General features: G+C 34.3%; 1 protein-coding gene across 1 annotated transcript; it reads left to right on the top strand.

The window, feature by feature from the left end:
* The first annotated feature begins 23,075 nt into the window (after positions 1-23,075).
* Positions 23,076-24,011, top strand: LOC139887944 (uncharacterized). Its single transcript, XM_071870988.1, has 2 exons — positions 23,076-23,420; positions 23,928-24,011. The coding sequence occupies exons 1-2, from the start codon at positions 23,076-23,078 to the stop codon at positions 24,009-24,011; spliced, it is 429 nt and encodes a 142-aa protein (XP_071727089.1).
* The last annotated feature ends 280 nt before the right edge of the window (positions 24,012-24,291 follow it).

Genomic DNA, 24,291 nt, shown 5'->3' with positions numbered 1-24,291 from the left:
CACACGACCATTACATAATGGTTTACAATACAAATATGTTACATCGAAATCAGTTTCTTGAATGCAGTTTTTACACAATATCGTATAAACATGGACTCCAAATCTTGTCCTTATTTTAGTATGCAACAGCGGAAGCTCTTAATATTCACCTGAGAATAAACATGCTTTAAACGTCAACAAAAATGTTGGTGAGTTATAGGTTTAACCTATATATATCAAATCGTAACAATAGACCACAAGATTTCATATTTCAATACACATCCCATACATAGAGATAAAAATCATTCATATGGTGAACACCTGGTAACCAACATTAACAAGATGCATATATAAGAATATCCCCATCATTCCGGGACACCCTTCGGATATGATATAAATTTCGAAGTACTAAAGCATCCGGTACTTTGGATGGGGTTTGTTAGGCCCAATAGATCTATCTTTAGGATTCGCGTCAATTAGGGTGTCTGTTCCCTAATTCTTAGATTACTAGACTTAATAAAAAGGGGCATATTCGATTTCGATAATTCAACCATAGAATGTAGTTTCACGTACTTGTGTCTATTTTGTAAATCATTTATAAAACCTGCATGTATTCTCATCCCAAAAATATTAGATTTTAAAAGTGGGACTATAACTCACTTTCACAGATTTTTACTTCGTCGGAAAGTAAGACTTGGCCACTGGTTGATTCACGAACCTATAACAATATATACATATATATCAAAGTATGTTCAAAATACATTTATAACACTTTTAATATATTTTGATGTTTTAAGTTTATTAAGTCAGCTGTCCTCGTTAGTAACCTACAACTAGTTGTCCACAGTTAGATGTACAGAAATAAATCGATAAATATTATCTTGAATCAATCCACGACCCAGTGTATACGTATCTCAGTATTGATCACAACTCAAACTATATATATTTTGGAATCAACCTCAACCCTGTATAGCTAACTCCAACATTCACATATAGAGTGTCTATGGTTGTTCCGAAATATATATAGATGTGTCGACATGATAGGTCGAAACATTGTATACGTGTCTATGGTATCTCAAGATTACATAATATACAATACAAGTTGATTAAGTTATGGTTAGAATAGATTTATTACCAATTTTCACGTAGCTAAAATGAGAAAAATTATCCAATCTTGTTTTACCCATAACTTCTTCATTTTAAATCCGTTTTGAGTGAATCAAATTGCTATGGTTTCATATTGAACTCTATTTTATGAATCTAAACAGAAAAAGTATAGGTTTATGGTCGGAAAAATAAGTTACAAGTCGTTTTTGTAAAGGTAGTCATTTCAGTCGAAAGAACGACGTCTAGATGACCATTTTAGAAAACATACTTCCACTTTGAGTTTAACCATAATTTTTGGATATAGTTTCATGTTCATAATAAAAATCATTTTCTCAGAATAACAACTTTTAAATCAAAGTTTATCATAGTTTTTAATTAACTAACCCAAAACAGCCCGCGGTGTTACTACGACGGCGTAAATCCGGTTTTACGGTGTTTTTCGTGTTTCCAGGTTTTAAATCATTAAGTTAGCATATCATATAGATATAGAACATGTGTTTAGTTAATTTTAAAAGTCAAGTTAGAAGGATTAACTTTTGTTTGCGAACAAGTTTAGAATTAACTAAACTATGTTCTAGTGATTACGAGTTTAAACCTTCGAATAAGATAGTTTTATATATATGAATCGAATGATGTTATGAACATCATTACTACCTCAAGTTTAGTAGGTAAACCTACTGGAAGTGACAAGAAATGATCTAGCTTCAAAGGATCTTGGATGGCTTGAAAGTTCTTGAAGTAGGATCATGACACAAAAACAAGTTCAAGTAAGATTTTTGCTCGAATTAAGATAGTTTATAGTTATAGAAATTGATTCAAAGTTTGAATATGAATATTACCTTGAATAAGAAAGATAACCTAATGTATATAACAAAGGTTTCTTGATCTTAGATGATTACTTGGAATGGATTAGAAAGCTTGGAAGTAAATTAGTAAACTTGAAGGGATTTTTGAAGTATTCTTGAAGTGTTCTTTCTATGATGATTATAGCTTGATTCTTGAAGTGATTTTTGATGAAGATGATGATTAACTACTGGAAAAATACATTCATAATAGTGTGGGTGTGTTGAGAGAGAATTAGAAATAGATTTGGAAGTGAAATGGAGTGAATGATGAGTGTTAATTGGTGAGTGGTGAGTGGGGTTAAAAGGAGTTCTAGTTAGTTGACTAGCTCATGGTAGAAGTTAAAATTGATTAGTCATACATGACATAATCAAGAGTGGAATCCCATGCTAGTTCCTATTGGTATATACCTATAGTAAGTACATTTTGAAGCTGTGTATAATACGGGTAAGAATACGACTAGAATTCTTGATGAAAGAAAAGAATGGGAAAGTAACTGTAACCATTTTCGTTAAGTATGAGTGTTTTGATATATGTCTTGAAGTCTTCCAAAAGTATTTTAATACATCTAAATACACTACATGTATATACATTTTAACGGAGTCGTTAAGTCATCGTTAGTCGTTACATGTAAGTGTTGTTTTGAAACCTTTAAGTTAACGATCTCAATTAATATTGTTAACCCATTGTTTATTATATCTAATGAGATGTTAAATTATTATATTATCATAATATTATGATATATTAATATATCTTAATATGATATATATACATTTAAATGTCGTTACAACGATAATCGTTACATATATGTCTCGTTTCGAAATCCTTAAGTTAGTAGTCTTGTTTATATGTATATAACTCATTGTTAATATACTTATGGAGATACTTACTTATCATAATCTCATGTTAACCATATGTATATCCATATATATATCATCATGTCGTTTTTACAAGTTTTAACGTTCGTGAATCGCCGGTCAACTTGGGTGGTCAATTGTCTATATGAAACATATTTCAATTAATCAAGTCTTAACAAGTTTGATTGCTTAACATGTTGGAAACATTTAATCATGTAAATATCAATCTCAATTAATATATATAAACATGGAAAAGTTCGGGTCACTACAGTACCTACCCGTTAAATAAATTTCGTCCCGAAATTTTAAGCTGTTGAAGGTGTTGACGAATCTTCTGGAAATAGATGCGGGTATTTCTTCTTCATCTGATCCTCACGCTCCCAGGTGAACTCGGGTCCTCTACGAGCATTCCATCGAACCTTAACAATTGGTATCTTGTTTTGCTTAAGTCTTTTAACCTCACGATCCATTATTTCGACGGGTTCTTCGATGAATTGAAGTTTTTCGTTGATTTGGATTTCATCTAACGGAATAGTGAGATCTTCTTTAGCAAAACATTTCTTCAAATTCGAGACGTGGAAAGTGTTATGTACAGCCGCGAGTTGTTGAGGTAACTCAAGTCGGTAAGCTACTGGTCCGACACGATCAATAATCTTGAATGGTCCAATATACCTTGGATTTAATTTCCCTCGTTTACCAAATCGAACAACGCCTTTCCAAGGTGCAACTTTAAGCATGACCATCTCTCCAATTTCAAATTCTATATCTTTTCTTTTAATGTCAGCGTAGCTCTTTTGTCGACTTTGGGCGGTTTTCAACCGTTGTTGAATTTGGATGATCTTCTCGGTAGTTTCTTGTATAATCTCCGGACCCGTAATCTGTCTATCCCCCACTTCACTCCAACAAATCGGAGACCTGCACTTTCTACCATAAAGTGCTTCAAACGGCGCCATCTCAATGCTTGAATGGTAGTTGTTGTTGTAGGAAAATTCTGCTAACGGTAGATGTCGATCCCAACTGTTTCCGAAATCAATAACACATGCTCGTAGCATGTCTTCAAGCGTTTGTATCGTCCTTTCGCTCTGCCCATCAGTTTATGGATGATAGGCAGTACTCATGTCTAGACGAGTTCCTAATGCTTGCTGTAATGTCTGCCAGAATCTTGAAATAAATCTGCCATCCCTATCAGAGATAATAGAGATTGGTATTCCATGTCTGGAGACGACTTCCTTCAAATACAGTCGTGCTAACTTCTCCATCTTGTCATCTTCTCTTATTGGTAGGAAGTGTGCGGATTTGGTGAGACGATCAACTATTACCCAAATAGTATCAAAACCACTTGCAGTCCTTGGCAATTTAGTGATGAAATCCATGGTAATGTTTTCCCATTTCCATTCTGGGATTTCGGGTTGTTGAAGTAGACCTGATGGTTTCTGATGCTCAGCTTTGACCTTAGAACACGTCAAACATTCTCCTACATATTTAGCAACATCGGCTTTCATACCCGGCCACCAAAAATGTTTCTTGAGATCCTTGTACATCTTCCCCGTTCCAGGATGTATTGAGTATCTAGTTTTATGAGCTTCTCTAAGTACCATTTCTCTCATATCTCCAAATCTTGGTACCCAAATCCTTTCAGCCCTATACCGGGTTCCGTCTTCCCGAATATTAAGATGCTTCTCCGATCCTTTGGGTATTTCATCCTTTAAATTTCCTTCTTTTAAAACTCCTTGTTGCGCCTCCTTTATTTGAGTAGTAAGGTTATTATGAATCATTATATTCATAGATTTTACTCGAATGGGTTCTCTGTCCTTCCTGCTCAAGGCATCGGCTACCACATTTGCCTTTCCCGGGTGGTAACGAATCTCAAAGTCGTAATCATTCAATAATTCAATCCACCTACGCTGCCTCATATTCAGTTGTTTCTGATTAAATATGTGTTGAAGACTTTTGTGGTCAGTATATATAATACTTTTGACCCCATATAAGTAGTGCCTCCAAGTCTTTAATGCAAAAACAACCGCGCCTAATTCCAAATCATGCGTCGTATAATTTTGTTCGTGAATCTTCAATTATCTAGACGCATAAGCAATCACCTTCGATAGTTGCATTAATACACAACCGAGACCTTGCTTTGAAGCGTCACAATAAATCACAAAATCATCATTCCCTTCAGGCAATGACAATATAGGTGCCGTAGTTAGCTTTTTCTTCAATAATTGAAACGCTTTCTCTTGTTCATCATTCCATTCAAATTTCTTCCCTTTATGCGTTAATGCAGTCAAGGGTTTTGCTATTCTTGAAAAGTCTTGGATGAACCTTCTGTAGTAACCAGCTAGTCCTAAAAACTGGCGTATGTGTTTCGGAGTTTTCGGGGTTTCCCACTTTTCAACAGTTTCTATCTTTGCCGGATCCACCTTAATACCTTCTTTGTTCACTATGTGACCGAGGAATTGAACTTCTTCCAACCAAAATGCACACTTTGAAAACTTAGCGTACAATTCTTCCTTCCTCAATACTTCTAACACCTTTCTCAAATGTTCACCATGTTCTTGGTCATTCTTTGAGTAAATAAGTATGTCATCAATGAAAACAATGACAAACTTGTCAAGGTATGGTCCACACACTCGGTTCATAAGGTCCATGAACACAGCTGGTGCATTAGTTAAACCAAACGGCATGACCATAAACTCGTAATGACCGTAACGTGTTCTGAAAGCAGTCTTTGGAATATCATCTTCTTTCACCCGCATTTGATGATACCCGGAACGTAAGTCAATCTTTGAATAAACAGACGAGCCTTGTAGTTGATCAAATAAGTCGTCGATTCTCGGTAGTGGGTAGCGGTTCTTGATGGTAAGTTTGTTCAACTCTCGGTAGTCGATACACAACCTGAATGTACCATCTTTCTTCTTGACAAACAAAACAGGAGCTCCCCACGGTGATGTGCTTGGTCGAATGAAACCACGCTCTAAAAGTTCTTGTAATTGGTTTTGCAGTTCTTTCATCTCGCTGGGTGCGAGTCTGTAAGGAGCACGAGCTATTGGTGCAGCTCCTGGTACAAGATCTATTTGAAATTCAACGGATCGATGTGGGGGTAATCCCGGTAATTCTTTCGGAAATACATCGGGAAATTCTTTTACAATGGGAACATCATTGATGCTCTTTTCTTCAGTTTGTACTTTCTCGACGTGTGCTAGAACAGCATAGCAACCTTTCCTTATTAGTTTTGTGCCTTCAAATTACTAATAAGATGTAGCTTCGTGTTGCCCTTTTCTCCGTACACCATTAAGGGTTTTCCTTTTTCTCGTATAATGCGAATTGCATTTTTGTAATAAACGATCTCTGCTTTCACTTCTTTCAACCAGTCCATACCGATTATCACATCAAAACTCCCTAACACTACTGGTATCAAGTCAATCTTAAATGTTTCGCTAACCAGTTTAATTTCTCGATTCCGACATATATTATCTGCTGAAATTAATTTACCATTTGCTAATTCGAGTAAAAATTTACTATCCAAAGGCGTCAATGGATAACTTAATTTAGCACAAAAATCTCTACTCATATAGCTTCTATCCGCACCCGAATCAAATAAAACGTAAGCAGATTTATTGTCAATAAGAAACGTACCCGTAACAAGCTCCAGGTCTTCCTGTGCCTCTGCCGCATTAATATTGAAAACTCTTCCGCGGCCTTGTCCATTCGTGTTCTCCTGGTTCGGGCAATTTCTAATAATGTGGCCCGGTTTTCCACATTTATAACAAACTACATTGGCATAACTTGCTCCGACACTACTTGCTCCGCCATTACTCGTTCTGACACCATTTGTTCCTTTCGTTCTATTAACCCCTGGTCCGTAGACCTCACACTTCGCCGCGCTATGACCATTTCTTTTACACTTGTTTCAAAATTTGGTGCAGAACCCCGAGTGATACTTTTCACACCTTTGGCATAGCTGCTTCTGATTGTTGTTGTTGTTGCGGTTATTATTGTTGTTGGGATGATTGTTGTAGTTGCTGCTGTTGTTGTTGTTGTTGTTGTTGTTGGGCCGTTTGTTGTAGTTGCGATTGATGTTGCGATTGCTGGGATAATTGTTGCGATTATTGTTGTAATTGCTGTTGTTGTTGTATTGGTGATTATTATCACCGTTTTCCTCCCACTTTCTTTTGACTTGCTTCACATTGGTCTCTTCAGCAGTCTGTTCTTTAATTCTTTCTTCAATCTGGTTCACTAGTTTGTGAGCCATTCTACATGCCTGTTGTATGGAGGCGGGCTCGTGTGAACTTATATCTTCTTGGATTCTTTCCGGTAATCCTTTCACAAATGCGTCGATCTTCTCTTCCTCATCTTCGAATGCTCCCGGACACAATAGGCACAATTCTGTGAATCGTCTTTCGTACGTGGTAATATCAAATCCTTGGGTTCGTAACCCTCTAAGTTCTGTCTTAAGCTTATTGACCTCGGTTCTGGGATGGTACTTCTCGTTCATCAAGTGCTTGAATGCTGACCACGGTAGTGCGTACGCATCGTCTTGTCCCACTTGCTCTAGATAGGTATTCCACCATGTTAACGCAGAACCTGTGAAGGTATGCGTAGCGTACTTTACTTTGTCCTCTTCAGTACACTTACTTATGGAAAACACCGATTCGACCTTCTCGGTCCACCGTTTCAATCCGATCGGTCCTTCGGTTCCATCAAATTCCAAAGGTTTGCAGGCAGTGAATTCTTTGTAGGTGCATCCTACACGATTTCCTGTACTGCTAGATCTAAGGTTATTGTTGGTATGTAGCGCAGCCTGTACTGCTGCTATGTTTGAAGCTAGAAAAGTACGGAATTCCTCTTCATTCATATTCACGGTGTGTCGAGTAGTCGGTGCCATTTCCTTCAAAATAGTTAAATGGAACAAGTTAATCATACAGAATATTAAGAGTAGTTAATAGTATTTCGTAGCATAATATGAACTCATTTATAAAAGCTTTTTCTTCATATTAGCGTTTTATAAGTTTAAATTCGGGTAGTACCTACCCGTTAAGTTCATACTTAGTAGCTAATATACAATTCAACTACTACAATTCTATATGAAAAACTGATTATAATAATATTTCGCGTTCAAACTTTTACACAATATTTTACAAACTTACAATACCGCTTATTTTACATATAGCATGAAATATAGCACAATAAATTTGATACAAGATGGTTGTGAAGATAATTCTAGCTAGTACACAAGTCGTTCAGCAAAGGCAATAAAGACACGTAATTCATACGTCCAGAAACAAGTCATGCATTCTGGTTTTACTAGGATTACTTCCCATCCTTGGTCTTGTGGAACATAACCGTTATGGCCGTTGATAAGACAGCGTGTTGTAACGTCGTCAAAGGGACGAGGGTTACGTAATGACCAACAGTCTCGTAATAACATAAAAACCTCATTTCTTATCCCAATTACCGACTCCGTTACTTGTGGGAACGTTTTGTTTAATAGTTGTAGCCCGATGTTCTTGTTCTCACTTTGGTGAGAAGCGAACATTACTAACCCGTAAGCATAACATGCTTCTTTATGTTGCATGTTAGCCGCTTTTTCTAAATCACGAAGTCCTATATTCGGATATACTGAGTCAAAATAATTTCTTAACCCGTTGCGTAAAATAGCATTTGGGTTCCCCGCAATATATGCGTCAAAGTAAACACATCGTAACTTATGGATTTCCCAATGTGATATCCCCCATCTTCCGAACGAAAGCCTTTTATAAACCAAGGCATTCTTGGAACGTTCTTCGAATGTCTTACAAACTGATATCGCCTTAAATAGTTGTGCCGAAGAATTCTGACCGACTCTAGACAAGATTTCATCAATCATGTCTCCGGGTAGGTCTCTTAAAATATTGGGTTGTCTATCCATTTTGTGTTTTTATACTGTAAAATAGACAAGAGTTAGATTCATAAAAAAATACTTATTAATACAAGCAATTTTTACATATATCATAAAGCATAAGCACACTATATTACATATATTACACCACACGAATACAACTATCTTATTACGACTCGCTTGTTTCTTCTTCTTCGGTTTTGGTTCGTTTTGCCAAGTTTCTAGGGATATATGATGTTCCCCTAATACTAGCTGTTATTTTCCACATTGGTTTAGAAAAACCTAGTGGTTTAGAGGTTCCCGGGTCATTGTTACAACTTAAGGACTTCGGGGGTTGACGATACATATAAAGTTCATCGGGGTTGGAATTAGATTTCTCTATTTTTATGCCCTTTCCCTTATTATTTTCTTTTGCCTTTTTAAATTCAGTTGGGGTAATTTCTATAACATCATCGGAATTCTCGTCAGAATCCGATTCATCGGAGAATTGGTAATCCTCCCAATATTTTGCTTCCTTAGCGGAAACACCATTGACCATAATTAACCTTGGTCGGTTGGTTGAGGATTTTCTTTTACTTAACCGTTTTATTATTTCCCCCGCCGGTTCTATTTCTTCATCTGGTTCCGATTCTTCTTCCGGTTCCGATTCTTCTTCCGGTTCCGACTCTTCTTCCGGTTCCTCTTCGGGAACTTGTGAATCAGTCCACGAATCATTCCAATTTACATTTGACTCTTCATTATTATTAGGTGAGTCAATGGGACTTGTTCTAGAGGTAGACATCTATCACATAATATCAAACGCGTTAAGAGATTAATATATCACATAATATTCACATGTTAAAAATATATAGTTTCCAACAAAATTTGTTAAGCAATCATTTTTCAAGTAAACACGGTCGAAGTCCAGACTCACTAATGCATCCTAACAAACTCGATAAGACACACTAATGCAAAATTCTGGTTCTCTAAGACCAACGCTCGGATACCAACTGAAATGTCCCGTTCTTATTGATTAAAAACGTTCCATATTAATTGATTTCGTTGCGAGGTTTTGACCTCTATATGAGACGTTTTTCAAAGACTGCATTCATTTTAAAACAAACCATAACCTTTATTTCATCAATAAAGGTTTAAAAAGCTTTACGTAGATTATCAAATAATGATAATCTAAAATATCCTGTTTACACACGACCATTACATAATGGTTTACAATACAAATATGTTACATCGAAATCAATTTCTTGAATGCAGTTTTTACACAATATCGTATAAACATGGACTCCAAATCTTGTCCTTATTTTAGTATGCAACAGCGGAAGCTCTTAATATTCACCTGAGAATAAACATGCTTTAAACGTCAACAAAAATGTTGGTGAGTTATAGGTTTAACCTATATATATCAAATCGTAACAATAGACCACAAGATTTCATATTTCAATACACATCCCATACATAGAGATAAAAATCATTCATATGGTGAACACCTGGTAACCAACATTAACAAGATGCATATATAAGAATATCCCCATCATTCCGGGACACCCTTCGGATATGATATAAATTTCGAAGTACTAAAGCATCCGGTACTTTGGATGGGGTTTGTTAGGCCCAATAGATCTATCTTTAGGATTCGCGTCAATTAGGGTGTCTGTTCCCTAATTCTTAGATTACCAGACTTAATAAAAAGGGGCATATTCGATTTCGATAATTCAACCATAGAATGTAGTTTCACGTACTTGTGTCTATTTTGTAAATCATTTATAAAACCTGCATGTATTCTCATCCCAAAAATATTAGATTTTAAAAGTGGGACTATAACTCACTTTCACAGATTTTTACTTCGTCGGGAAGTAAGACTTGGCCACTGGTTGATTCACGAACCTATAACAATATATACATATATATCAAAGTATGTTCAAAATACATTTATAACACTTTTAATATATTTTGATGTTTTAAGTTTATTAAGTCAGCTGTCCTCGTTAGTAACCTACAACTAGTTGTCCACAGTTAGATGTACAGAAATAAATCGATAAATATTATCTTGAATCAATCCACGACCCAGTGTATACGTATCTCAGTATTGATCACAACTCAAACTATATATATTTTGGAATCAACCTCAACCCTGTATAGCTAACTCCAACATTCACATATAGAGTGTCTATGGTTGTTCCGAAATATATATAGATGTGTCGACATGATAGGTCGAAACATTGTATACGTGTCTATGGTATCTCAAGATTACATAATATACAATACAAGTTGATTAAGTTATGGTTAGAATAGATTTGTTACCAATTTTCACGTAGCTAAAATGAGAAAAATTATCCAATCTTGTTTTACCCATAACTTCTTCATTTTAAATCCGTTTTGAGTGAATCAAATTGCTATGGTTTCATATTGAACTCTATTTTATGAATCTAAACAGAAAAAGTATAGGTTTATGGTCGGAAAAATAAGTTACAAGTCGTTTTTGTAAAGGTAGTCATTTCAGTCGAAAGAACGACGTCTAGATGACCATTTTAGAAAACATACTTCCACTTTGAGTTTAACCATAATTTTTGGATATAGTTTCATGTTCATAATAAAAATCATTTTCTCAGAATAACAACTTTTAAATCAAAGTTTATCATAGTTTTTAATTAACTAACCCAAAACAGCCCGCGGTGTTACTACGACGGCGTAAATCCGGTTTTACGGTGTTTTTCGTGTTTCCAGGTTTTAAATCATTAAGTTAGCATATCATATAGATATAGAACATGTGTTTAGTTAATTTTAAAAGTCAATTTAGAAGGATTAACTTTTGTTTGCGAACAAGTTTAGAATTAACTAAACTATGTTCTAGTGATTACGAGTTTAAACCTTCGAATAAGATAGTTTTATATATATGAATCGAATGATGTTATGAACATCATTACTACCTCAAGTTTAGTAGGTAAACCTACTGGAAGTGACAAGAAATGATCTAGCTTCAAAGGATCTTGGATGGCTTGAAAGTTCTTGAAGTAGGATCATGACACAAAAACAAGTTCAAGTAAGATTTTTGCTCGAATTAAGATAGTTTATAGTTATAGAAATTGATTCAAAGTTTGAATATGAATATTACCTTGAATAAGAAAGATAACCTACTGTATATAACAAAGGTTTCTTGATCTTAGATGATTACTTGGAATGGATTAGAAAGCTTGGAAGTAAATTAGTAAACTTGAAGGGATTTTTGAAGTATTCTTGAAGTGTTCTTCCTATGATGATTATAGCTTGATTCTTGAAGTGATTTTTGATGAAGATGATGATTAACTACTGGAAAAATACGTTCATAATAGTGTGGGTGTGTTGAGAGAGAATTAGAAAGAGATTTGGAAGTGAAATGGAGTGAATGATGAGTGTTAATTGGTGAGTGGTGAGTGGGGTTAAAAGGAGTTCTAGTTAGTTGACTAGCTCATGGTAGAAGTTAAAATTGATTAGTCATACATGACATAATCAAGAGTGGAATCCCATGCTAGTTCCTATTGGTATATACCTATAGTAAGTACATTTTGAAGCTGTGTATAATACGGGTAAGAATACGACTAGAATTCTTGATGAAAGAAAAGAATGGGAAAGTAACTGTAACCATTTTCGTTAAGTATGAGTGTTTTGATATATGTCTTGAAGTCTTCCAAAAGTATTTTAATACATCTAAATACACTACAGGTATATACATTTTAACGGAGTCGTTAAGTCATCGTTAGTCGTTACATGTAAGTGTTGTTTTGAAACCTTTAAGTTAACGATCTCAATTAATATTGTTAACCCATTGTTTATTATATCTAATGAGATGTTAAATTATTATATTATCATAATATTATGATATATTAATATATCTTAATATGATATATATACATTTAAATGTCGTTACAACGATAATCGTTACATATATGTCTCGTTTCTAAATCCTTAAGTTAGTAGTCTTGTTTATATGTATATAACTCATTGTTAATATACTTATGGAGATACTTACTTATCATAATCTCATGTTAACCATATGTATATCCATATATATATCATCATGTCGTTTTTACAAGTTTTAACGTTCGTGAATCGCCGGTCAACTTGGGTGGTCAATTGTCTATATGAAACATATTTCAATTAATCAAGTCTTAACAAGTTTGATTGCTTAACATGTTGGAAACATTTAATCATGTAAATATCAATCTCAATTAATATATATAAACATGGAAAAGTTCGGGTCACTACACAAGCTATGTGCATGGAGTCATACAGGGCATATTTTTCAAGGAAACGTTGCATTCACAAAATCGTCACCATGTATCATATTTTGACTGCATTGTCAACGAAAGTATTATTGGAAACCATTATTTACTATGATTGTCTATATGTAGAAATCATTAGATGTCGAAAACCTTGTATTTAAATATTCATTTATGGTATACCCTTTTCAAAAGAATGCAATGTCTGTAAAACGTATCATATAGAGGTCAAATACCTCGCAATGAAATCAACGAATGACGTATTCATCCATATGGATTTGGAGCGATCGTCACAGTTGGTATCAGAGCTTGAGGTCATAGGGAACCAGAATTTGCATTAGTGTGTTTAACTGGTAATTGTTAGGATGCATTAGTGAGTCTGGACTATGACCGTATCTGTTTTTACCGAGTTTTGCTTATCATTTCTTGTCAGAAATTACATGCCTATCTAGACACGTTTTCCTGCATTTACTGCACAGATAGTGTATCGACAAATTCATATCTTAGCGTATCTATTACTGTAAACTTTACTTGACATCTTCCGAAAATTCCTCCGTGATTTATGGAATTTTGGTATTATATATACATATGTAAATTATGTATTGAAGAGTACCAATCTAAATTCTATAATCTATTTCATATCAAAAATCATCTCTCTAATTATACAAGATGGATCCCGTATCTAGTTCAAATTCCTTAAACTCCGACAGCTATTCCGATATGGATATTCACCTGAACTCCGAAGACAGTGTAACCGGAATGGATCAACCAATCAGCCATCACCTATTCTGGATGAATTGGGGATGGGTCCGTAGTCTACTTAATTATTGGAGACAAGAAGAAGACGATCCCTTCCATTCACCACATTGCCCTCTTGGCGAAGAACCTGAAGCACTTACCGGAGAACCTGTTCGAGACACCATTTTCTCTCTCATTTCCAGAGTATCTCGTCACGATAATATACTATCTCAAATTTTGGATCATATTCATCCACTCGTCCGAACCGCCAATCATCCCGGTGTAGTAGAAGAAGTCAACGAGCTTCGTGCTCGGGTAGTGGCTTTGGAGAATATGGTGCAAAGGTTACAAGCACCAGCAGCATCACCGGCATCAACAGTACCACCGACAACAACACCAACAGTACCATTACCACCACCAACAACATCCGCATCGCAAACCTCAACTTCACAATCTGTTCCACGAGCATCAACGTCATACGCACCATAGATACCAAGGAATACCAACAACAACAAACGATGAAGTATTGATTCATAACTTCATCGAAGAAATATTCTGCAGAGAATATGTAGTTCCTAAAAGTTTTAGAGATTATATATTCTAGTACTAGTCAAAAACCAGATGAGATTAATATTATGTTAACTCATTAAATCCATGATTACATCTAAAGAAAATATATATGTAGGTATATTTTCATAAAGATTGTAATTAAGAAAATTCTTTTGTACAAACTGTTAATGGTGAGAATATTTTAACGGGTAGGTAATACCCGAGAGATATATAAATTCACAATTAATATGTTACATTCTTCAATTATGATTCAACAAATCATCAACTATACTCACTACTTTCACACAATATATATTCTTTTATAAAAATCAAAACAACCATCCTCATCCAAATTTGATTACATATTCTGATTTTGAAAAGAAAAAAAAAATAGAATCCAAGACAAGATTTAACAAAAGACATCATTCTTAGATTCCTAAATCTTTCAAAGCTATACTTTGACTTCAAAACTGTGCTAGAACATTATATGTATATTAACGATTACAATCTGTGTTCAAACCCTTCGAAAATTCCTGAAGACACTTCAAATAATGAATCATCGAGATGATGATCCAACCACATATTAACCGCAGTCTTATACCTGAAAAACCCTCGAAACCAAAGTCATAGATTAACACATATCCGTGTCAGACCCTTTGGCATTTATTAGCTAAAATAACTTTTCAATCCCTTTTCAAAATAGACAGTTTTGTCACTACTCCAGCAAATCACCTTCAATTGTTCATTCGAATAAGCCTTATTATAACGATTACCCCTTCATCATTTTTACTGGAGAACTTTTCATATTCCACCACATTAGCAGTAAACTTATCAGCAACCATAATGATCTAGGATTTTCTGAAAAATTGTTATATTTATCAGAACCCTATCATTTACTCATCCGCATCTTGTAACGAGAATTGCCATATAAACTACCGGGAATTAGCAATCAGTATTTCGAATTTCGCAGCAATTCTACGCCAACAGTTATATATATACATATAATGTCTATCTCCTAGACTTATTTACTTCGAATGTGAAGTTTCTGAAAAACACCCAAACTGCGAAATTAGTTCTTCGAATTTTGGAAAAAATGCTGATGAAGCAGCAAAAACTGTAAACAACCTTAACAGTCAAAAGTTTGATGATAAAGAATAGTATGGTGGTAAAGCTGAGAAAAAGAGAATGTTTGGAACTGAAAAACGGATTGAGCAGACTATGAACGAGGCTGTGGACAAATCACAAAGACTAAATCTACCTTCAAAGAATCCAAATGATTCAGTGTCTGCTAAAATCATTAGTGAATACCTCGCTCCTTACTTTAAAACCATTGCGGACAATATTCTTCATCATCATCTTATCTTAAATATTCTAAGATATCATCGTATCTTCCATTATAAATATCCTCCATATTTCTGAAGATATTTTTCGAAACCATTCTTATCTGAAATCATTACCACTTCGCGCTATCTGTATTATATCATAAAAGAAACTATTTTAGTTTCTAAATTCTGAAACCTTCAAGTTTAAAATATGAATGTTTTGAAGTAGTGTTGGGAACTGAAGCATGAATTAGTATAATATAATGACACTTGATCAACGTGATTATATTACAATAAGTCATGCTGAGTTTCTAAATAAAACGTAATGATTCACAGATCATAAAATCATCATGTGCCATGTTACACGACTCTTGTATCCTATTTAATCTCTAAAATATCAAGAAAATATTTCTTGATGATTCGGTCCTTTCCAGGGTATTCTGGTAATTTAATAAATCAAAATCGTGCCATTACCATTTCCTTCCTAGAACATTAACAATGTTCATTCCGAAATTTATATATGCAAATTCTGGACCATTACAAGAGATGCCTAATCGCAAGAAAAAGAAACGAAGGGACAAAGCTCCGAAATAGAAATTGGAGTATAAATCGCAGTAAATAGGAGGGAGTATTAACTGTGAATGACAATGATTATAGAAGACAGAAGTAGGGACATTGAAATATAAGGGGAGATATAAAACCCGATAACAACGCATAAATTACAAACCGTGAATATCAATGTTTATCGCAACATAAAGACACGGGAGAATTAAAAGCACTATAACCCCAAGAGCAAAGTAGAAGTAAGTAGATTCCTCTGGTGGAAGTTGGAAAAGGAGAATGATTGTTGCGATAGTAAGGATAAGGACAAGGATCAGAACTGGATTAAGCATTTTCACAATCTTTTGAATTTAAGAATTAACTATAGGAATGGTAAAAGTGACAAACCGGAAGAAGTTAATTTATAGTGAAATATTGGATAGAGAAATCAAGGCAGATCTTCGCATTTAATTAGAGAGATCCTAATTTCCTTATTCATCGAAGAATCAAATCTTTTAGATTTAGAAGATTTTCTTTAAATCCCTTGAAATCCGGAATTCAACCAAGACAACGTCAAAAGTTAAGACAAAACTTTAGTTCTCATTTCATTCCTTTTAGGATAGCTTTACTCGTACTCTTCAATTAATCGAATCGTTTTATCTATATTACTCAATAGTGATAAAACTCTATATATACCAACTCATATTCTTTATAAAAACATTTTTATGATTAGCCATGACGACCCGGAAATTTCCGAACAAATTTAAACTTTATCTTTATATCATTAGATAAATATTTCAAACATATATATTACGTACAAATTTACAATTTTAAAAAAAATTATATATTTTAACTTAGTCATAAAATGTCCTGATTTAAAATAATATATTTCGATAAACAATGAGTCACTGATTTATAGAAGCAAATGACCACAACGTTAAATTTTATAAGTTACAATTTTTATAAGATAATTTATTAATGAGTAAGTCAAATTATTAATAAGGGTACACGTCACGTAACGTAAAAGGCTAGTTTTCTAAACATACGAGAGTGCGCTCGAAAAACCGAAAGTGATACATGAGTCATGAGACCACGTCCGTGTCATTTTTGTAAAAATTATATTCTTACCATAAACGTAAATATAATATAATATTTAATTAATTCTAAAGATTAAATATATTATATATTAAATAAATATATATGTGTGATATGTGTAATCAAATGTCGGCAGAGAAAAAAAACAATGAACTTTAGTTGTCCAAGGGGCTCATGCAATCGCATGACATCCCCATACTATTCTCATGCGATTGCATGAGGAGAGATACCAGCAAATGTCTTTAAATTCGATCGTGTTCAGTTCGGATTACACACACTTCTATCCATCTATCTCTCTGCAACATATTTATATTATTATTATTTATATTATTATTATTAATATTAAGATTATTAATATTAATCTTATTATTATTAGTATTAGTATTAATAGGAGCGATATTATTAGTATTATACATAAAATACTACGACGAGGTCCTGCTCGCGTGACTTCAAAATAAGTTTTTCGAATAGGATATGGCTAAGGAAATTATGGGTTATAGCTATGGAGGTGATGGGTAATGTTCATGGGTATGCTCGTGAGGTCAATCTAGTGTTTATCATCTCTGTTGGTTTACGTACCTTTCCTGCAATATTGAATCTCAATATTGATACGTGAGTACTCGTAATTTAATTTTTATATATTAATAGTGTATCCCTGACTAGTGCTCGAGTATATATGTTTATGCATGCTTGTATGCTAAATTTCGTCATTAAACAGTTTATGATGAATCACGAATTAAATACATATATTACTGATAAAAGGTATATGATATGCATGTTTTTGAAAAGCTGGCGAAAAATCAATAACTTTTCATTTAGAAATCGCGTAATTTAGGTGAACGAATCAAAAGATATGATCAACTGAATTATGATTGATGTTAATTGGAATTGCTTTTGAATCTGCAATTAATATTTAAACAACTTGTTTGTAAGATTGATAAATTGGATTTTTGAATATTACCAACCGAGTAAATGAATCCTTATATAATGCACGTCTCGTTTTGTTAAACTATTGTCAAAATTGACTTTTTGAAACGACTTTAGATAACTTTTGTATGTCGATCTCGAGCATTAGGATTGTGATACACTATGACCTGACCTAGCTTGATAGACATTTATTGACCAACATATGTTCTCTAGGTTGAGATCTACGGTTATTTGGTAATCCGAGTTTCGGTCACATTTTGGTGAACGACTTTATATGCTGCTAAGGTGAGTTTCATATGATCCATTTTTACTCTCTACATTTTTGGGCTGAGGATACATGCAAATGCTTTATTAACTGATTTACAATATTTATATGCGTGAGTTTCATTTGCTCCCTTTTTAATTGCTTTTGCAATCTATATTTTTGGGCTGAGAATACATGCACTTTATTTTAAACGCAATGGATACAAGTACATACTAAATTCTACACCGAGTTTGAACCGAAAATCCCTTAGCTTTGGTAACTAGTAACTGCCAGTTATAAGAACTGGTGGGCGCGAATAGTTGTATATGGATCCATAGGGCTTGACATCCCCGTCTATTCCAGGTATAGAAACCCTAGCCTGAACTATAAAACAGACGTATGCTATTTGAGTTTAGTACACGTTGGATTGCGTGTATTGTGCATGTTGGTTGCATGTATGTTAAAACAGGGGTACTTATTATAACGTTAAAGTTTAGTTACCATGGTGCTCAATCTTGTAGAATATTTTGATAAACGTTTCTGGATGAAACAACTGAAATCTTGTGATCCACCTTGATATACAGATTATGCGCAACATTAAAACTATGAACTCACCAACCTTTGTGTTGACACTTGTTAGCATGTTTATTCTCAGGTTCCTAGAAGTCTTCCGCTGTTTGTTTATATGTTAGACAAGCTATGTGCATGGAGTCATACAGGGCATATTTTTCAAGGAAACATTGCATTCACAAAATCGTCACCATGTATCATATTTTGACTGCATTGTCAACGAAAGTATTATTGGAAACCATTATTTACTGTGATTGTCTATATGTAGAAATCATTAGATGTCGAAAACCTTGTATTTAAATATTCATTTATGGTATACCCTTTTCAAAAGAATGCAATGTCTGTAAAACGTATCATATAGAGGTCAAATACCTCGCAATGAAATCAACGAATGACGTATTCGTCCATATGGATTTGGAGCGATCGTCACAATTTAAAACCTGGAAACACGAAAAACACCGTAAAACCGGATTTACGCCGTCGTAGTAAAACCGCGGGCTGTTTTGGGTTAGTTAATTAAAAACTAAGATAAACTTTGATTTAAAAGTTGTTCTTCTGGGAAAATGATTTTTCTTATGAACATGAAACTATATCCAAAAATCATGGTTAAACTCAAAGTGGAAGTATGTTTTTCAAAGTGGTCATCAAGACGTCGTTCTTTCGACTGAAATGACTACCTCTTATAAAAATGACTTGTAACTTATATTTCCGACTATAAACCTATAATTTTTCTGTTTAGATTCATAAAATAGAGTTCTATATGAAACCATAGCAATTTGATTCACTCAAAACGGATTTAAAACGAAGAAGTTATGGGTAAAACAAGATTGGATAATTTTTCTTGTTGTAGCTACGTGAAAATTGGTAACAAATCTATATTAATCATATCCTAGCTAACTTATATTGTATTATACATGTATTCTAATATATTATGTAATCTTGGGATACCATAGACACGTATGCAAATGTTTTGACATATTATATCGACCCATGTGTATATATTATTTGGAACAACCATAGACACTCTATATGCAGTAATGTGGGAGTTAGCTATGCAGGGTTGAGGTTGATTCCAAAAATATATATACTTTGAGTTGTGATCTAGCCTGAGACGTGTATACACTGGGTCGTGGATTGATTCAAGATAATATATATCAATTTTTTTTTCTGTACATCTAACTTTGGACAACTAGTTGTAGGTTACTAACGAGGACAGCTGACTTAATAAACTTAAAACATCAAAATGTATTAAAAGTATTGTAAATATATCTTGAATATACTTTGATATATATGTACATATTTGTTATAGGTTCGTGAATCGACCAGTGGCCAAGTCATACTTCCTGACGAAGTAAAAATTTGTGAAAGTGAGTTATAGTCTCACTTTTAAAATCTAATATTTTGGGATGAGAATACATGCAGTTTTATAAATGTTTTACGAAATAGACACAAGTAATTGAAACTACATTATATGTGTGAATGATCGAAGCTGAATATGCCCCTTTTGCTTGGTAACCTAAGAATTAGTAAACCGATCTACTAATTGACGCGAATCCTAAAGATAGATCTATTAGGCCTAACGAACCCCATCCAAAGTACCGGATGCTTTAGTACTTCGAATTCGTTTTTATCATGTTCGAAGGATTTCCCGGAATGATAGGGGATATTCTTATATGCATCTTGTTAATGTCGATTACCAGGTGTTCACCATATGAATGATTTTTATCTCTATGTATGGGATGTATATTGAAATATGAAATCTTGTGGTCTATTATTATGATTTGATAATATATAGGTTAAACCTATAACTCACCAACATTTTTGTTGACGTTTTAAGCATGTTTATTCTCAGGTGATTATTAAGAGCTTCCGCTGTTGCATACTAAAATAAGGACAAGATTTGGAGTCCATGCTTGTATGATATTATGTAAAAACTGCATTCAAGAAACTTATTTTTGATGTAATATATTCTTATTGTAAACCATTATGTAATGGTCGTTTGTAAACGATATATTTTAGATTATCATTACTTGATAATCTACGTAATGCTTTTTAAACCTTTATCGATAAAATAAAGGTTATGGTTGTTTTAAAAATGAATGCAGTCTTTGAAAAACGTCTCATATAGAGGTCAAAACCTCGCGACGAAATCAATTAATATGGAACGTTTATAATTAATATGAACGGGACATTTCAACTCATACCAGACCTGACATTTCTTATCCTGTATAAACCTCGAGTCAACATATGCATACACATTTAGAATCTCATATTAAAGTTGTTTTATGGGTTTTAAGACACTTAAAAGGCTCTCCAGGTAAAGATATTCAAATTGTTATGTTCATCTTCCGAATACACCAAACAAACCGAAAACCAAACCGATGAACACCCATAGGTGATATTAGCCACAAAAATATTTTCAATGTTCCTAAATACAATGTTACATAAAAATACAAGTATCTAAATGATATTTAAATATATATAGTAATTCAATTGCAAGTGTGATAATTATTGTAAAATATGAACGTTCAAAATTCACCTTTAAAAATAACAAAACGCCTTAAACTACTTCGAACGACAACAAGCCTTGAGGAAGTCTTGCTCGTAGCGCCGTTGTCTAGTCATCGTGTGAAAATGAGTCTAAACATTAATCGAAATATTTTTAGTACGTTCGCCACGTAATTCATAAAGATTATGTGGCAAAATTTAAATATAACGAGGGTGGGCTTGGGTTGGTATGACCGTCCATAAAGAAGGGGAAATGGGTATTTAAAGTACAAAGAGTTGTATCCCATCTGAACACAAACGTCGATAAATACCATTAGCAAGATAATACCCATGTATGTAGTCATGACCATATACAGTAAATGGTGCGGTTCGATCGGTGACGTTCTTGATAGAATCAAACGATGGTGAACGGTTTAAAAAATTAATGTCATTGTTGGAACCCGCGATACCAAAAAATGAATGTCATATCCACATATCATACGAAGCAACAACTTTAGGTACGATGGTCGGTTTTGTTTATGACCACTCGTGTATTGACCTTGCCATGCAACATGACAATTCTTCCATTCCAAGTGCATGCAATCGATGCTTCCAAATATACCCCCAAAATCATGTCTTTCTTCATGCGTTGCGTATGGTTGTTGAATATGTAGTGCTTTTGGATTGCGTAAGTACTCTCTTTCGTACAAATATGTGACACACAAACAAAAGTTGTCTAAACACACGGTTGATGTTTGCTCGCTCATTTGAAAATATTCGCCATACATATTAGCCGTTCTGTCGTACGCCAATTAGCACAACGCATTTTGTAACACATTAAAACCTTGACGACCGAGTGCGTCAATTTTCTGTTAATTTTTTTGAGTAATTGGGTAAAGGATTAAGAGAGCATTCATATATACGTTGTGCCGCACATTCACGATCTCTATGAATATACATTCGAGGTGCTCGCAGGTGTCTCTCACTTAGACCTTCATCACCTTCTTTATCCAACTCCTCGACGTACGATTGTAGTAAATTAAACAATAGTTCGTCATCCGATGAATCATCAGTAATAGCTAAATAAACACCCATGTTGAGTGATGTTTTGTAAAATAATAGAAGAATTATAAAAAGTGGGAGAAAGAGAGAAATGAGAGTTGAAATTGTATAAAATCGTGTTTGATTGTTGTATTTATAGATAAAATTGTATAACGCAATTATTTAATAATTATATTAAATTTTCACACGGTTGAAAAACTATCCATTATAATTTGTTTTTATTTTTTTAGACATGGCAAACGATTGGAATGAGTCCAAGCCAACGACAACCCTCCACGTTGCCAACAAGCGAACAACTCTTCTCGTACCACCAGCCAGCACGCCGGAACTCCATACCTACTAACGCGTCGTGGTAATGACGTGTTGATACCATGGGAGGCCAAAAAGCGACTCCAACACTCGCGTTGAAATGAGGTCACATATCTAAAAATGTTCACAACTATTTCCCAAAAAAAGTGTAGGGTAATAAATGTAAAATTTATGAACAAAAAAATAAAAATTAAAACGAAAATAAATGAATTTATAATTACTTTCCTAATTTTTCCCGCTCCTTTCTCTTGATAAAGTCCCGCCTCTCTCACCCCACTTTACTCCATCTCTCTCTAAACCTAATATTCTCCGACAACCATGAACCGCCGCATCAGAAAACAATCCACCGCCTCCAACTACCTACGCTACCTTCGCCCTGGCGCTTTAGCCAAACTACGTGACTCCAAAATCGTCGCTAGATCTCATCTCCGGTCTCACATTTCTCAAATATCTCTTCATCGCACTTCATCATTACCTACTTCACCCTCACGATCTCCGATCAGATCCGGCACCATTCAGCAACATCAACATGAAGCTTCCGCAACTTTAGCTTCTGCTGGCGACGTTGAATTTCCGTTTGTATCTGCTAGGTTTTATGCGCCACGTTTTCCGCAACGGAAGAAACTTATGGCGATTAGATTGATGAACGATGGACCTGAATCGGTTATTGATAGTTTTAGCAATGATTTCGTTTTTGCTCATTAGGTTTAATTATGTGGATTATATTGAGGAAATTTGTATAAGAAAAGAACAATTTTGGTGTAGTTAGGGTTTTGAAACAAAATAAATAAAGTCATTTATTGTTCAATTGATTTGTGCTTTTTGTTGATAAATTGCCTTTGAACTGAGATAGATATGCTATATTAACTGAATTGACGTTACTAATGGAAATTAAGTTTTGTAACCAATGATTATGAATGCGAGTTGTGGCTAAACATTTTGCAGGCTTTAAAGCAATTGTTGAGAATTAATAGCTTATGTGTTAATTGATTTATTGTGGTTTAATGTTCAATTCAATTAATAGATTGTATTTGATTATCAATAATTCAATACCTGAGTTTGACCATGCAGGCTTAAATCTTAATGTAATGGTGCCAATTTCTTAGATGGTTTTCATTAAAATTTGGTTGTAATTTGACCACTGTTATTGAAAACTACCCACATGTTTAGTCTGTCTGCCTGTTACCATTAACTGAATCACATGGTGGCTGCTTGGCTGGTGCACAAAATCACAATGCTGGTCCAACTTTTTAGACTTATATGAAACTCTCTCATTGCTTTGTGAATTGTGGCCCATGATACATATGGAGACCCTTTTTTGACTTCTTTGGGGATCAACCTTCCTAGATGACTAGATGGGTCCTAAAAGCACAGGACCCTTTTGGGTATCATGTGAATTTGTCTGTTTCTACTGATCCCCGTTGCTGCGTTAGGAGACCTAGGTAATGGCCCACTCGTTGCCCAGAGCCTTGACTTTCTGTGTTCTTAGTCAAATGCGATCTTACGGTTACTGGTTGACATCTCTTCTAATTTG

The sequence above is a fragment of the Rutidosis leptorrhynchoides genome, chromosome 2, assembly GCF_046630445.1.
Source record: "Rutidosis leptorrhynchoides isolate AG116_Rl617_1_P2 chromosome 2, CSIRO_AGI_Rlap_v1, whole genome shotgun sequence".
NCBI classification, from domain to species: domain Eukaryota; kingdom Viridiplantae; phylum Streptophyta; class Magnoliopsida; order Asterales; family Asteraceae; genus Rutidosis; species Rutidosis leptorrhynchoides.
The sequence above is the reverse complement of the archived record's forward strand: the minus strand, read 5'-3'. Positions and strand labels throughout refer to the sequence as shown.